Here is a 17,859-nt window from a genome sequence, read left to right as displayed (position 1 = left end):
ACTGTCAACTGGGAACTGTTTTGTTGTTAGGTAGGCAGGCGGGCACATAGGCGGAGGTAAATACATATGTTCGATAAACAGGTACATGTGCCTGCAGATCATGTGTATGTAAGCGTTTGAGGTGTATCCACAATCCTAGCAACCTCTCCAGACAGCGGCTTCCCAGCAGCAGTGAGCATGCTCACAGCCTACGTTGGCTCCTACACACTCTCTCATCCAATGAAGGCTGATTGCACAACTGCTACTTGCCGAGACAGGATGACCCGGGAACACGCTCTGCCGTCAGTGCTCAGAGATGGGGAAGGGGAAAGCGGAGCCAACCGGAAGGGACTTCCACTAGCTCCATCTGGGGTGATGAGAGCAAAATAAACTAACATTTACTACTTGGGTAAAGAACTCGAATCTCTCCGAATGAACCCGCAGGTTCGCATGGCTGTACATTAGCCAGGGCAGAGCAGAAAGGCCATCCTTCAGTTAAAAACTCAAACACCCCACCTGGAAGGAACCATGGGTTGACTTAGCAAGCATCACCATATTTAACAAACTCAAAGTATTTCAGATATACAGTTATCATAAAAAGAAAAAAATCCTTCCTACTGCTTCTACAATTTTTCTACAAATCTGATTTGCATTAAAAGGAAGTAAGAAAAACGTTTATAGGAAGTTTAAGTTCCCTGACGTCTCCAAAGCATCTCACAGAAAACTAGCTCTCAGGACTCCTCATGCTGTGGTAAGTGTCTCTTTCCTCTTGGCAGCAGCGCCTAGTACAGAGCCTGCGCTCTTCTCTTCCCACAGGGGAGTGGATGGTGACACTTGGTCCCATTGCCACTCTGTCTCTGATGCCTGTCTGGTGGTGCAATCACACGCCAATCAACCTCAGCCCGCTGTTTGGTTTGACGCATCCAAGGGAATTCCCCCTCCAGCTTATTTAGGTTACCTCCCCTTTGCCTACTGTTCTTGCCTTAAGGATTACCCCACAGGAAATCACGTCAGGTGAGCAGTCTGAGCCTATGAAAACTCACCATGAGGACTCACGATGACAGCAGCTAACATTTACTGAACATTTTGTACTGCCAGACTTCATTTCACTGGTTCCCATGATAAAACTGAGAGACACCTCCATCTTTTTACTTAAGAAAACATTTTGCTTACAGCCTTTTCAGAAGAGTGACCTTGCATTTTACAGAATGCCAGCCAACAAGGGACAAAAGGAAGAAAACATGGCACCCAGTCCCCTCTTTAAAAACCCAGGACTGATTCCCATAGGCGTCTGGGTCTGTCTTCAGAAGGACAAAGCAGAGAGCGCACACGACCTCAAAGTGACCATTGAGAATCTCTGTCCTCAGCTGCTTGTCTGGGTAGAAGCGGCTCAGACGACCAATCCCGAAAGCATGCTGGCTGGCCACCGTGAACACACAGATACCACAGCATAGTCAGGGAGGCTGTGCTTTTCCATTCAGGTAAGGAAAAAAAATTAAGCCCACTAAACAAATATAGCAACTAACCCACATGACGCCGCAGCTCGGTGCACTGAAGCCCGAGTGGCACCCTGTGGGTCTGTGGGTCTCTGAGGGACTATAGAATTCTCGTATCTCAGAGAAGGGAGGGGAGCAAGAGCACTCTTTATTTCACTAGTATCACATCAGGTGTTTCTGTCTACAAAGACCTTCTTGGTTATATAAGGAAGTTCATCAACTTTTACACAGTAAATGTTTTCCAGAGAACATCTACGAAGCCACCCAAAACAACACAGTTAGCAGGAAACAGCCTTCGGGGGCACCACAGAAACCACATCGATGCTCCCATGCTCACGATTCTTAGTCCAAGCAGACCCCCTCCCCGCTGCAAAGAAGCCACGATTTACTTACAAGTTTTTGTACTTTACGTAAAACTCCTCAACTTCCACCTCCTCGCCAGATTCTTTCTGCAACAAGAGAAAATTGAGACACACACTTAAAACTGTAAACTGGAGTGTTTCAAAGGCAGCGACGCACACCCCCACACGGGGACACGATGCCTGAGAAGGCCTTCCTGGAGAGATGAGCACATGGGGAGCCTTGGCCGCCCATGCCTTGGATACTGACGCACACGGGCACATGCATGCTGCTCTACTCAACGTGCCTGTGATTCTACGGCATGAATCATTTTAACTCCTCCCTAACCACATGCAGCTTCATTCACAGCAACCTGACCCCAAACCTGGCCGTCTGCCAAACCCACAGTGTTAAGTAGACGCCAAGTGTACCATTTTCTCAGGCAGCAGCCAATTAGCAACTGCTCTCCTGAATGCCATATGTATTATTTTTGGCTGCCTCATGGCAACTTTACATTGTGGGTTTTGTAATGTTTTAAAATATTTAAAAGACATTTATTTCTCCATATAGTTAATAACTCTAAACAAGAAACCATATAAAAGTAAACCTTGTTCCTACGGTGTAATCCAGTGCATCCCTGTTCATAGTTTGAGTTGTACTCGGTGGAACAATTAAAATCTCTCAGACAAGATGTCTCACACACACAGCAGCCAAATAAAATTAACACTTCCAATCCCATTGAGGTGGGTTACAATTGCCATGCGTGTCCTTCAAGTCAAGAGTTTCAGTGGTCAGACGTTATGACTTAGACATCTCTCTCTTTCCCTTCATGCTTTTAGGTTGAGACTGCTACACAATTCAGAATATGTCACTTTCTTACAAGTGCGTGCACAGAGAAAGCAGAGATGTAAGCCAGAAATGTTTTTATCCGTGTTTCAGCAAGTTCTACGCTGCTGCAGGAGCCCCCAAGCCGGCCTGGCCCTGCAGGTCCACACATGGGTGCCATGTGGCCTCTTGGATTGGGGAAGAAAGTGAAGAGGAGTAGAAACATGGGATAAAACAGAAGAGAAGGCGTGGAGGACAACGGGCATCTTACAAAGGCACTAGGGTTGGTCTCCATCTACAATGCTCTAACCACGATTAAAGACTCTCATCTAACTAGAATTCCTTCACAACCTTTATCAATTTCAATTAAGCCTACATTTTAAACTACTTCTTACCAATGAGAAGCCTAGATATTCTAGTGTGTAGTCAACACCTATCAACATCTGATTCTACCCGAGCGGGTCTATGAAAGGTCCAAACTAGAGTAGCTTTTAAAATCAACATATTCGGCTTTTATTCATCCAAAATGGAAAGAAATGACTGCCTATACCTCAAGAGGCAATGGCACCCGAACACAGGTCACTTCATTGCTCACTTCAAGACAACCCGTCTAGGACTCGACCTACCATCTCTAAGCCCAGTATCTTCTCATCCTCTCCTGTTCAAGGTATATTACACTGATACAGAATTAGGGACTCCAGGAGCGAATTAATGATGAAAACAGACAGCCAGGAAAGTGGGGGGCTTTACAGCATGGCCTGAAACTCAACCTCAAAGTGGATCTCAAGTCACTGTGCTCTTACAAACCTGGGGTGCAACCCAGATTTCTCCGAAATAATTTTTCAAAATGACGCCTCTCCCAGGCGGCGTCAAACAAACCATCATTATAGGCAGTAGTGTGATCTCTGACTTCCTTCTTTCTCCTCCTCCCGTGCTGCCCTTTCTGCCTTCATGGATACAGGGGCCCAGAAGTCTGGATGGCACTGACACACAGGCCTAATCCTTCAGCAGTGGAGACCGTTTTACTCGGTCTCAGCTCTGCTCCCAGAAAGCATCTGTCTACAAGGCATTACTGCCCACTTCCTGTCACGATCGTCTATTCCCTGGGGCACCTGCTGAAGCCGACTAAGGGGCTCTAGAGCTGTCTGGGAGAAGCAAATGGACTGAGACCACCGTTACCACCAGAACTGGTGAGGAACTGCCGCTGGGTCCCCAAGTAAACAAACACGCGGCATCCTGTTTAAGTGACCACACGTGTAACATATGAGCTACAGCTGATGTTTGCTTTCGCATAAATCTGCACACGCTGACCATCTTCTGTCTTACCCAGAGTGTGTAGATCCACGAGCCTCCGCACCACTTCAAGAACTGACTAAAGACAGCTACTTTCTCCAGCCTCCAGCACCCACACCACCAGGGCAGAAACTATCCCATAATGTGCACACTCAGGGCATAACGGCATGATAGCTTACAGCTGCACACATGCATGCACACAATATGGATATTTACTCCTTACCACGCACATTCGTGAGTTCAAAAGAAGATTTGAAAAATATGTATTCCGTTCACCCCCAGATGAATGTATGGAATCATTGCGATGTATACGAAACAATGTTTTGCATGTATTAACATATTTGCCTCATTGTTCGTGTGACCAAGAGCTTACATCAGGCAGAGAGCCTGCTTCTCTAACCTGGCCTGAATCCGCACATAGCAAGGCCTCATCTGAAAACAGGATGGCCTTTCTAAACTAGATAGCTCCCTACTCAAAACTACACCGCACCAAACAAAGGGAAAGCATTATTAAATAATGAACAAAAATTGAGTAAGTATCCGAACAAAAATAATAAAGTGCAGGTATAAATTCCTTTCGACTTCTTACCTAACCTCCTTCATACCCCAACAAAAACAGAGTTACAGTCTACTTAGTCAGAAAACAAGTACATTCTAGGGAATAGGTCACCTTTATGGACAGGAAACCACGGACTAGGAACAGATAGCACCGTCTATGAGCAACCCCATGCAGCTCCCCAGAAGGCATTAGCAGTCACTACAGATGTGTATGAGGACGGAGCAGTCATTGCAGAGGCTCTCAGCCTTCCTAATGCTGTGCCCCTTTAAGACAGGTCCTCGGGCTGCATTTAATTTTATAAGCTACTTTTTTATCATTTGGTTTGATTCAGGGAAATTAAGACAAACACCTTGAAATTATAAAGTAACTTCTTATGGAGAAAACATACCATGTAAGTAAGTTTAAAAAATAAAAGAATTTTAGGGACTAGAATAGAGTTCATTCAGAATTTGCCCCATACCTCTCCCCTTATGAGCCAAAGGGACTTGAATTATTTTTCTGCAGAAGAATGGCACACACAAGTGCTGTGACAAAATGTGGAAAAGTCAAGATCTTCTACGGGATCTAAAGATCTATTCACGTATTCAAACGTACCTCAAGGTTCACGTCTCGGGTACACTAACTGTGTTTAAGACCATATATAAATGCCCAGCCATACCCTTTAACATGGTGCACTACACTGAGCGGCGAGCTTAGTGAACTCCACCATAATGGATCTCCAGTCTTGCGAGGCTTCCGGATGGAGGCGGTTGACTTAGGAACCCACTGAGTCCCTTTGATGCTTGCACCCTCAGGACAGGCCTGAGGAGTTCACAGACAGTCTCCACGGAATTAACAGACAGCTACGCACAGCGACACACACACACGCACACGCACACACACATGCATACGCACACACACGCACACGAGGGAGAGAGCGCGCTCTTCCCACAGACAATCCTTACACTATTCATAGTAATAGGAAACAGACCAGCAAGCCAGTTAGAATCCAGGGGAAAAAAAATTCTCAAATCTCCTTCTGCTTCCACGCGCAACATTGTCCCCCGGTGTTTTTATAACTGATAACTTAAAGCAACCTATGCCGAGAACATTAGCAGTTTAAAGTATCTCTGAATGGGTCTTTATGATCCTTACGAGACAGCAACAGAGGAACAGCTGCGGATAGTCTCTGCCCCTCTCCCTGACTTCAGCCAGTCCACGTCTTCCTGAGAACTCCTCCCAGGAGTTTTCTCCATTCTCAGATTCCCCAAGTCAATAATCAGTCACTCACAACCTGTGGGTCACGACCCTTTGGGTGTGTGTGTCTCTCTCTCTCTGTGTGTGTGTGTGTAATAACCCTTTCACAGCGGCCACATATCAGATAAAACGCGCATTAGATGTTTACACTACGACTCATCACAAGCAGCGAAATTCCAGTTATGAAATACAGTGAAAGTAATTTTACGGTTGGGGGTCCCCACAACACGAGGACGTGTCTTAAAGGGGCACCGCATTAGGAAGTCTGAGAACCACTGCAGTGACTGCTCCATCCTCACACACATCTGTAGTGACTTCTAATGCCTTCTGGGGAGCTGCATGGAGGTTGTAAGGTATGTATGTATGGTAAGTTCATAGAAGGTGCTACTATCTCTTCCTAACCCACGGACGTCTCTCTGTAAAGGTGAGCAGAGAGAGAGAGAAAAAAAAAAGGTGCTCCGAAGTAGGCAAAACAGAAAAGCTACGCCCTACACCAGGTATAAAGCTATGAAGATCAGAGCTGGTTATAGTCTGCACCTCCAAACCTGTGGAGCATGCCTGCTGAAGAACCAGCCACGCAACAGAAGCTAGTGTCTCCATCCCAACAACATGTTGTCTACTCAAACAAGCCGCCTCAGTTCAGTGAAGGGGACCACTCTTTGAAGCATGCCAACTGTTTAAACTTTAGCATAGATCTCTAACTCCCAAACGAACAGTTCTAGAGTCACCAGGAAAAAGGCAGCCTCATGCCTGCTTCGACAGGTGGCAAATCTGGATTATAGTTTTATCATTTAATCCACCAGGGCAAGAGGCTGCGAACCCAAAGTCACTAACAGCCTCCTACCCAGCCTACTTTTATACTCAATGTGAAAATATCCTGACTTCGTGGCCCCTGAGCACTTTTATATGAACATGTGGTGTATAAACTGATAAAATACACATACCAAGTCACCTAAGAAAAAAAGCAAACTATAGCGGGAGGCACAGACAAGTTCACTGTTGGCACAATGGCTATTTTAATGACCTCTTCCCTCCACACACACCGGGTGACAGGGTTTCTCTGTGTAGCCCTGGCTGTCCTCAACCTCACAGAGATTCTCCTGCCTCTGCCTCCTGAGTGCTGGGATTAAAGGTGTGTGCCACCACGGCTGGCTAGCCTCTTATTTTTCAGAAAAAAAAATAAGATTTATTTTCATTTACGTGTCTATGTGTGTGCACGTGGCTACGGGTGCCCACTGGGGCAGGAAGAGGGCATTGAGTCACCTGGAGTTAGAGTCACACGTGATTGTGACACACTCAACAAGGGTGCTGGGAACTAAACTCGGGTCCTCTGGAGGAGCAGAAAGCATGCTTAACTGCTGACTTACCTCTCCAGCCCCCAGTAATGACTTCCTAACAGACATACTTCCAGAAGTGCCTATGGACTCTGGGACTTTGTTGCTGCTGCTGGTGGCTCTGTCTACTTGGCTTGTTTTATTTTCTGTCGTCTGATAGTTGATAAGCTTTGGGATATTATTAAAATCAATTTTAAGTCCTATAGTTCTGCCACTCCACCTCCTGGCCACTGGGAAACTATACCTTGCATATAATTTACTAACAGAAACCACATTTGTTGTACATATCAAAAAATGAAATGTGTACTTTCGTTCAGCTTAAAGAAAAATGAAAAGAACTATGTTGGCGTGACTGACTGACCTATATCCACAGTACCTACTTTCTAGAGACACAAGCTCAGCGTCTCCCAAGCCGAGTGAGAAAACTGATGTGGAGCAGACGTCCCGCTGGCTAGAGAAAGCATGCTGGCCTTCTCCATTCTAACTCCCCTCGGCACCAGTTCACCTGCTGCCCGCTGGCTAGAGAAAGCATGCTGGCCTTCTCCATTCTAACTCCCCTCGGCACCAGTTCACCTGCTGCCCACTGGCTAGAGAAAGCATGCTGGCCTTCTCCATTCTAACTCCCCTCGGCACCAGTTCACCTGCTGCCCGCTGGCTAGAGGAAGCATGCTGGCCTTCTCCATTCTAACTTCCCTCGGCACCAGTTCACCTGCTGCCCACTGGCTAGAGAAAGCATGCTGGCCTTCTCCATTCTAACTTCCCTCGGCACCAGTTCACCTGCTGCCCACTGGCAGGTGCTTCTGCTGACCAGCATCCACTTGCAGTGGGCATAAAGAGAGTTTGAATACATTATTTATATATGCAAAATGTCATCGGAGGTCTGGTAAAACATCCTTGCCCCAATAATAAACAGACCTTGGTGGGGGCGTTTCCAGGCGAGCTCCCACAACAAGGTCTTTTCTTCAGTGCTCCTTATGGAAAAGGCAGTCTGTAATTATGGAAGTCTTAAACATTTCTTTGGAGTATTTGGGTTTCTCGCCTTCTCCAAATAGTGCTATAAAGGTTAATACATCTTAATTTCATTGCTTAATGGAGTTCTGATTTCATTCCAGGTCAATTACCCAGCCCCCAACTTGTATCGGTGCTAGTATATCAGATGGGATCTGCGCTATCACCAGAAGTTTCGATTTACAATAATGTAATCGCTGAGCTTTTCTTTTTCTGAGAAATGGTCACATGTAGAAAAGGCTGCCCTTGAACTCCTGATCCCCCGGCACCTGCCACTGTAACCAACTCCGTGGCGGAACCTTACAGGGGCAGCAGACAACCTGGAAAGACCCACCCTATGGGCTTCCACCTTTGCACGGTGCTCACCTGCTTCTTCACGGAACGACAGCTCATGATCTTCTCTACCACTGGGCCTTCTGCATCAACAGATTCCTGCAAGAGAGACAGCGGCATCAGTCAGTCCAAACAGAAAACCTCTGACCTGGGCTACAAGAGCCAGCAGGAAATCACCCCCCACCCCAGGCCTCCACACCCTTTAAATCACTTGGTCCAAAGCCACGAGTGGGAAAACTTACTAAAAACAAGAAAGCCCACATGCACAGAGAGGCGAAAGGAAGAGCTATGTTTATAACTTCCTGATTGTGTGGTTAATTATAGAGACTCGCACGGGTCCCTCAAGCCACAGGGCACTCTCTCTGGCTGCCAAGAAAAGGTAACCAGAGAGTGAGAGCAACTTTTCTGCATCCACACTCCTGGGGTAAAGACCCATCACTCTGTCACTGGAGGCAGCCCTTATCTGTGCTGTAAAACACTGTCCACGAATGTAACAGAGGACAAACCGCCAGCTAAGTACAAAGCTGCGTTTAACAGACCTTGCAACTGGCTATCAGTCTGTTAACTAAAGTACAGTAATAGCAAAAAGGATGAATAAATAAAATCTTTACAATAATCAATTCTACGTTCTTCCTGTGTTTCCGTACAAACTGTTTTATCCATCATTTACATTGCACAGAGAATAAAGTGTGCCCTGCTGGGTACTCCAAGGCAGTAATTTCATAAAGCGGTTCTGACGGTGCCGAGCAGCAGGAGGTGAGCTTCAGCGGTTTATTATAGTTCGTTTACAGCGCTGAGCTCCCAGAGGTAAATCCAGGGCCCGAGATTCTAGCTGAAATTCTTCCTCGGCAGAGACCATTAATTCTCCAAAATTGTGTCAAATTGCATATCATAGCCTTGCATAAAAACGAATTTGAGTGAGCAGGGATTTTTAAGACACTACGGAACGATGAATTTCCCCTGGCACATCAGCCCACACGAGCAGACTCTCCCAATGCTCGATGCCCACTCCAGCCACGGCGCTGACTGCTCAGACGCCAGGTAGAGAGTTTCCGGTCCACCCAAGCCCAGCTGCCAACCTGCTGCTCCGACTGTGAGGTGTTGGATGGAGAGTCTCTCCCAGCAGCATCTGCATCATCTGCCTCCTCATCAGAAATCTTGAACTCCAAGTCTTCAGTGTATCGCTTCCGCTTCACCTGCCTGCTGGACCGCCTCTTCTGGAAGGGAACCCCAACAGAGCGAGTTTAAAAAGCGATCTCTGGTGCTTCTCTATGGGGTGCACAGTGGGGATACCTTTGTCGTTGGTGTTGTTGTATTTCAACCTTAAAGAAAAGCTGGTGACTTTAATCCTGAAAGCCAAGAGACAAGATCACTGTGGCAACCACAGTAACGAACAGGAGACAAAGTGCCTGGGACCATGCCACGCCACTGCTCCCAGCAAGGCCCCTTCAATAAGAACACACGAGAAACAGCAAACTGTGCTCCTCACTTGGCCAATCTCCATTGCGAGCAGTGGCCACACTGAGGTGGGCAGTGGATCTACGGGAGTCCGGGACACTCTGCTCTATTTCTCTATGACTGAAATCTATAGGCTAAAAAGGTCTACACAAATATTGGGTTATTGTTATTTCCCAAGGCCCTCCAATGCATTTTAATTTCGGACTGAAAAGAAAGAGTCAGGGCTGGGGATGGACACCTAGTGGTAAAGCACTGACTTCAGAAGACCCTGGGTTCAATCCCTAGCACTGGAGGGGGGGTGGGGCAGAAATGGGAGCTGAATGCACAATTCATAATGAGTGGCTAAGATGAGTATGCTTTTATTTGCTTGTTTGTTTTGAGACAGATTCTTACTATGTAGTCACAGCTGGCCTGGAATTCATGATCAGACCAAGCTGGGCTCCAACTCACAGAGATCTGCCTATCTCTGTCTCCCAAATGCTGGGATTAAAAGTGTGTGCCACCATGCCTGGCAGTTCTAGTTTTAATACAACTTTTTACCATGCTCTTTAAAATTTAGAGGACTGGCCGGGCAGTGGTGGCACACGCCTTTAATCCCAGCACTCAGGAGGCAGAGGCAAGCAGATCTCTGTGGGTTTGAGATTAGCCTGGTCTACAAGAACAAGTTCCAGGACAGGGTCCAAAGTTATAGAGAAACCCTGTCTCAAAAAACCATAAAAGAAAAGAAAAGAAAAAAATTTAGAAGATTAGTAATAGCTAGCTAGCATCAGTATGACTGTTAGCAAAACATATACTTTCACTCTCGTGGTCAAAACACAACCGAGCACAGCCTTCCTAGGACAACATAGTCATCTCTATCAACGTTTAAACACACCAACCCTTTGACCTAACAGTTCTGCTTACGGTAAGATACATCATATATTTGGAAATCTGTCCAAGGTAAACTGACGAACACAAGCAACTCATGTAACTACCTTCTGATTCTACTTCAGACAAATTCAAATTGTTTCTTTATTTGGATGTGCAAGTGAGCAGTAACCTCAAGATGAAGAAAATGAACATCATCTTTACCTCTCTTATTTTCAACACTCAGTAAGAAAATAAATGGTGCTTTTGTTAACAGAAAAAAACATCTGAAAAGAAATACAAATTTGTTACTAGGTTTGTGGTTCTGAATAAAGAGATAAAGGAGTGGGGTGGTGGTGATGATGGTGATGGAGGTGGTGGTGGTGGTGGTGGTGGTGGTGGTGATGGTGGTGGTGATGGTGGTGATGGTGGTGGTGGTGGTGATGGTGATGATGATGGTGGTGGTGGTGATGGTGGTGATGGTGGTGGTGGTGGTGGTGGTGATGGTGGTGGTGGTGGTGGTGATGGTGGTGGTGGTGGTGGTGGTGGTGGTGATGGTGATGGTGGTGATGGTGGTGGTGGTGGTGATGGTGGTGGTGGTGGTGGTGGTGGTGGTGGTGATGGTGGTGGTGGTGGTGGTGGTGGTGGTGGTGGTGGTGGTGGTGGTGGTGGTGATGGTGGTGATGGTGGTGGTGGTGGTGGTGGTGGTGGTGGTGGTGGTGGTGGTGGTGGTGGTGGTGGTGGTGATGGTGATAGTGATGGTGATGGTGGTGGTTCATGGTGTGGTGGTGGTGGTGGTGGTGGAGGTGGTGGTGGTGGTGGTGGTGGTGGTGGTGGTGGTGGTGGTGATGGTGGTGGTGGTGGTGAATTTTCATTTTAATCCTAAAACAAAAATGCTGCCGCCGCTCAGGCAGGGCTGGCCCACCACACCATCCACCCCACGGCCTGAGAATGCTGTGTTCCCACCAGCTTTAGAAAGATACTTTGGTGACAACCGGCGTGTACTGAAGAGGAACGTGTGTCTACAGCCTTGCTGTGGCGGCACCTTTGGAATGATTATGAGTTAAGAGTTAACATGTCACTGACTTTTGACAACCAATCAGAAAATTCACAACCTGTCCCTTCCCTGCAAGCGTGTCACCGATACATCACAGGAAGAAGCCTGCATCACTTCCTGTGTCAGACGCCAGAAAGACAGCCTTCAAGGCCGGTCTCTGGGGGCTGCCTGGCTTTGCTGGTAAGCCCACAACTGTTACACTGAGACAATTAGACAGAAAACACCGAGTTTGCCGTAAGTGGCTAAGCTCTCTTCTGTCCCTGAAATACAGAAAGGAAAAGAAGTGGGAAGCGGGTAGAAGGGGAGGAGAGGAGAGGAAGGAAATAATCCCACCCCCAATCAGAGAGTCCGTTTTAGTCAGAATGCAGCTTTTTTTAAAAACAGCAGCTGTATTTGGGAAGCCATGATGGAATTTACTTAGGACATGATTCTTTGTTTTGTTTTGAGACAGGGTCTTCTTTTGTAGCCTTGGCTATATATACAGGAACTGACTATACAGACCAGGCTGGCCTCGAACTCAGAGATCAGTGCTGGGATTAAAGGTGTACACCACCACATCCAGCCTGTGAAAATAATTCTTAATGTTGTCCAAATATGACTATCATAAAACTCCTAATTAAGCACAAATTAAGACGAAACATCCTCAAGGATACAATGAATTTTACTAAACATTTTTAGTTTCGAACCTCTTAACCAGCTTGTAAGAGGTACCTATTAGGGCTGGAGAGATGGCTCAGTGGTTTAGAGCACTCGTTTCTCTTGCAGAGAACCCAGGTTCAACTCCCCCACACCCACATGGTGGCTTGCAACCATCTGTAACCTTTCTACCCTCTCAGATCCGTCTGTCCAGCCAGTGCATGACATCACACGCACAAGGGCTGCTCAAGAAAAACACATCACAAAGAAATTCTTTGTAAGAGGGCCCCATATTACACACCCTTGGACCTCAGGCAGGAAAGCCTGGGAGCACACTTACGTCAGAGGAAGCCCGGCCAGCTCCTAAGGCCTATAGCTACAGGACTCAACAGTAGCTGTTCCCTGCTGGCTCAGATGCCACCTGCACAGGCCACATTCCCAGCCATCCCAATAGAACAGACTTGCATGCTTCCAGATTTCCGTGGTAGGAAATAAATCTTAACTGTCAGGTGTACTTTTTAGTCCTCTCTCAGCCCGTCTTGGTCGAAAGAGAGCAAAGTTCACACACAAGCACCCAAATTCCTACTATTTACTCCTAGAATTCAGGAGAACCTCACATTGGGCCGCTGGGCAGAGTTGCTACTTGGGAGTCACTGACTTGTCCATGGAAACTATCAGGGATATATCTCATTTGGATCTACCGTCAAGAAGATAAGCTACAAAGTATGTTTTGGTTTTTATTATGAAAAAAAAAAATAATGAGGGCAAGACAGATAGCTCAGTCAGCAAAGTGCTTACCACCCAAGTGTTAAGACTCAACTCTGACCCTTAGAACAACAGAAAAGCACAGCATGGAGACCCATGATTACAATTCCAGCACTGGGGAGGTGGACACAGAATCTCTGGGGCTCCCTGGCCAGTCGAGGCGAGCATCCTTCACAGACCCCAGGACAGTGAGAGACACTGCCTCTAGATCACAGGGTGGATGTCTTCTAAAGAATGACACTTGAGGTGGGCCTCCTGCTTCCACATAGATGTGCACACACACACACACACACACACAGAGAGAGAGAGAGAGAGAGAGAGAGAGAGAGAGAGAGAGAGAGAGAGAGAGAGAGAGAGATCAGCAAATAAAAATTGACAAGAAATCAAATTTTAGGAAAAAATTTAAATGTGCACGACACTTGAAGTAATATAATAGCAATGTTAAAAATATTTAGGAGGGCATAAATAAAGATCAAAACACACACCCATGGAATTAAAGGGCAGCTTTCTGCTTTACTGATTTCAAAGCTCAGCAACCCTGGAGTGAGCTGAGTTTCTGCTCGCCTGGCTCTCTTCACTATGGATATAACGTTCCAGACAACAATAAGGACATCGCACACACACCTGACAGCAAAGCCATGCGGCTAAAGTTACCCTCTCCCCAGCCGGAGCTCAGGAGGGATAATGGCATTACCTGAACACCTGGGTCTTCATCCTCTTCAGGGGCAGGGGACGGTGGGGGTGTTTTGTCCAAGTCTGAGTTTTCAGAACCTTCTGTTTTTCCTTTGTTGACCTTTTTCTTCAAAGCACTTGCTTCTGAGTCCGGCTTCTTATTACTAGAATTCAAAGTGACACCACTTAGTGTTCACGTTCAGTGTGGTTCCCACGTGCCCCAAACCTTCTCCTTCCACGAGCCCTTGTGGTAAAGGCTAGGTCAGTGTGTGTTGGCCGATTTTCATTAGGTGGTGCTCCTAATTAATGTCTGACAACAAAAAACTTATAATTGATGACCTTCAGCAAAGTTCTCACCCGTTAAAACTGAGTTGAATGTAAAACTTTGAATACTGCAGAGTATTGCTTGTAGCCCCCACTAATATACCAATCCATGATGAAGAACTAAGATGTTGCTTTGCTAAAAAGGCACAGCCACCTTTTCTTAACTAAAGGAAAAAAAAATCCAGTCTAATGACCGCATCCTCATTTTTCTGGCAGAGTTTTATACATGCCTATGGCAGCCAGTAACAGTAGGTTTCCTTATATCCTACTGACAAGCATTTGATAAAAATTCATTTCCTAGAAATAAATTTTATTTAGTTTTTATTCAGTTCAGTGTTCTTGTTTACAAGCAAGTTGAGTTGTTGTTGTGAGCTTTTTGTTTGTTTGTTTTTATGCTAAGCAGTTCGAAGAGATGGTCACAATTGGTCCTTATTTTCCCGAGTGCTAGCAACTGAACCCAGTGGCAGGCTTGCTACCACTGAGGACATCACCAGGCTCAAAAACTTAGGTCTTTGAAATTGTGTGTGTGTGTGTGTGTGTGTGCGCGCGCGCGCACGCACGCACACGCGTGCGTATCTAACCAATAACTAAAGCTCACTTTCCAACTGCTACTGAAAAACATTAGTCGTATTTGAATGTTATATCAAAACACATGAGTACCCTCTGAGAAAAATAAAATTTTAGGGTTATTGCCACCCCAAAAACCCTCCCTTCCTCAGCCGGAGTGAACACGTAGTGCTCCCTTTAATCTCCACTCTGGACCCAGGACTTCCTTACATCAGCACACATTTGTTACACATACAACGCAGAGAGCGATCCTCACATCAGCAAAGACTTTTTAAAAAAAAAAAAACTATTTCTAGGGAGCCTCACGCTCTAAGTAGTTTAACAAACAAAAGATAGATTTCAAAACCCCACACTTATTAAATTTTATAAAGTCCCAGAAAACCACACTGAGAGGATACAGTAAATAGCATGTTGTCAGACGCTGGGAAGAGGCTTCAGGAACTAACGATTTTGTGTAAGGATGTGTCACATTGAACACTCCCAGAGCACACCGGTCGTGTATCCAGCACAAGCCTATGGCAGGCTTTCCTACTGATAATGCTTTGAGCGTTAAACTTGGTATTTTTATAGACTCAGAGTTTATTTTGATACGTGAGCGCTTTAGCATCGCAAACAGCTACATCAGGAAACAATTCAAAACAATTCAAGATTATCGCAGATAGCAGTTACGTTTCGAACACTGATTTTATTTATAAAAAGGTGGTGTGACTAAGTCAAAGATCCACGGACAGCACAATATTTTTTAAATTAAAAAATTCATGCAGAATTTCCTGACGAGAGTGTCCTGGTGTTTACGCTACACACGGACAGAAGTCTCCCCTACCATGAGGCTCCATTCCCAGCATTTATTTCCGCTCTAACTGCCACAAATTATACAATACTACAGCTGAACACTGGGCCCCTTTCCTTTCATCTGCACGCCAAGAGCAATCAGATTACCCTGGTAACCAGCGGTCACATGACCAGCACCTGCTCTTTTGGCTGGATGCCACTGGCTAAAGCCATCTGCTTCCCTCAATCAGCTTTCAAACATTCTCAACACCTGCGCTGCAGTGTTTTGTGGTTTCTTTTATCAAATCAGTGCAAAACTGCTTCCAAAACTTTACATATTTCTCGAATTTGTTTAAATCAGAGGTAGGTCTGTCAAAGAGTTGAACCATTGCCAGGTAAAGTGGGCTGGCACTGGGTACTTTCCATGGTGACCTCGCTCTACCAGAGCAAAGGAGAGAGTTCAGGTTCATGGGGTTTCGGGCCCTGCGAGCACCATCCTGCAGGAGAGAAAGGCTGACTAGAGCCAGGTTTGAGGAAGCATCTATTTGCTGGGGGAACAGAAGCACTAATGACTGTCCATCTGCTCTGTCCAAGGATGAACTGCACAGAACCTCCAAGATGGCTGAAAGTCAGACAGGACCTCCCCAACGCATAGACAAAAACCTCATGGTCGAGGGAAGCACTTTCCGATCTGATTACTGCAAGAGGCCAACTCATTAGACCTCACGGCGTTCGTGGAGAGGGACAGCTAGGTTCTCCCACCCACCAGTATACAAATCAAGCACCCCAAGAAGTAAGGTTAAGAAATCTTCAGTGGCCACCCAAAGACAAATCCAGGCTATCCAGGACAAAATTCAATTACTTACATTAAATTGTCCTCATTATGATTTTGGAATACACCAACCTGGATTCCTATGAAGTGCTACATTCAAACCGCTTTAACCTAAGTCATTTTCTTCTGCCAGAAGTACTACAGAATGGTGGTTTCCACGAGACAGGAATTAGTTACTGTTCCAACTGTGACCCTGGACAAATCATTTTGGGTTGTCCTGCACCCCCGTTTCCTCATCTATAGCACAAGGCTAATATCTGCATCTCTAGGGTTTCTAGAAGCTGGAGATGAGAGACAGACGTTCATTCCCCGCATGCCCCAGAAGGTGAGGACCATAGCTGAGAGGTGCACTCTGGCTGGGACTCTGACCCACCGTTGCCAACTCATCCGGGGAACTCCTAGAGAGGATGGCATGAACATCAAGGTACACTTGACTTAAGCAACATAAACAGAAGGAACATGCATGGCCAATGTTAGTCACCAGCTAAAAGGAGAAACAGCATTCTCATGCCCGCTACCACTACTGTAGCCACACACGTCATCCCAACCTGGACCATAACAATCTCTGCACACCGCCCCCTCACCCCACGGGAAGGGTCTCCAGCATGAGACCAGTGGGAAAAGGACAGAGTCCAGATTCCGAATCATTCTGTATGTACCTGGCAGGTTCGATCTGGTCTTTTACTGCCAAACCCCAAAACATATCCACACAAACATTCTCCTTCCAGACTATATTCAAAGCCTGAATATGCAGACAGCTGCCCTCGTTGCGGGGTACGATATTGTTTGGAACGTCCCTGAGGCCGGCACTGCGACACAGAGAAGGGAAGCCGCTGAGCTGTGTGGTGCAGACCCAGAGGTGCAGACCCAGAACTTCGCTATCCCTCCAAGAGTTGCGGCGATGCCTCCTCAGCTCCAGCTTGTCACCCAGCAGTCGGCAAGTAGAGTCACAGAAGCCAGGCACACACAGGCCTCACTGCTTCCTCTCACCTCTCCTGCCTCTGCTCTGCTCCTGCCCCACCCGGAACACCACTCACCTCCGCAGCAAAATCTGAGGATGCACTGAACTCCAAACTTGACCACTAATGTCTGCAAGCCTCAGTACTGGGGTCCTTGGGCTTCTCTGGCCTTCACAACTCACAAGGTTCGCTTCCTGTGTGTTCCCTACAGCTTCATTTGCAGACTTATACATGAATAATAAACACCCTCTGGTACCCCAAACCTGCCTGCTCATCTGCAATACTTAGCTGACATCCAAGAAGCAGAAAATCAGAATACCATGGTAGCCTGGGCTGGGTATGATTTCAAATCCCTACATGTCACATGGCATACAAATACTTAAAACATAAAAACTGTTGTTAACATTACTGAGTTATCCTATGAACTAAAACGTATTTATCTTTGTATTCCTGGTGCCTACTTAGAGGGGCTGGTGAGCTAGCTGCTTATGTTTCTTTTCCTACTTAATATCTAATTAAGTAGTTTAATAAGTACAAAGCTCTTTTTTCTTTCTCTCTTCCTTTCCACCT

At 46.3% G+C, this 17,859-nt stretch overlaps 1 protein-coding gene across 3 annotated transcripts in view; it reads right to left on the bottom strand.

The window, feature by feature from the left end:
• Positions 1-17,859, bottom strand: part of Chd7 (chromodomain helicase DNA binding protein 7) — a 179,199-nt gene that overhangs the window by 50,340 nt on the left and 111,000 nt on the right. For all 3 annotated transcript variants that reach the window (XM_038347339.2, XM_038347342.2, XM_038347340.2), the window contains exons 4-7: positions 13,859-14,000; positions 9,482-9,619; positions 8,436-8,501; positions 1,869-1,924 (exon numbers count right to left, since the gene is read on the bottom strand). In XM_038347339.2, coding sequence (XP_038203267.1) covers positions 1,869-1,924; positions 8,436-8,501; positions 9,482-9,619; positions 13,859-14,000 — 402 coding nt within the window. The remainder of the gene's footprint in view (positions 1-1,868; positions 1,925-8,435; positions 8,502-9,481; positions 9,620-13,858; positions 14,001-17,859) is intronic.

Source organism: Arvicola amphibius, chromosome 11 (genome assembly GCF_903992535.2).
Source record: "Arvicola amphibius chromosome 11, mArvAmp1.2, whole genome shotgun sequence".
Lineage (NCBI taxonomy): Eukaryota > Metazoa > Chordata > Mammalia > Rodentia > Cricetidae > Arvicola > Arvicola amphibius.
The sequence above is the reverse complement of the archived record's forward strand: the minus strand, read 5'-3'. Positions and strand labels throughout refer to the sequence as shown.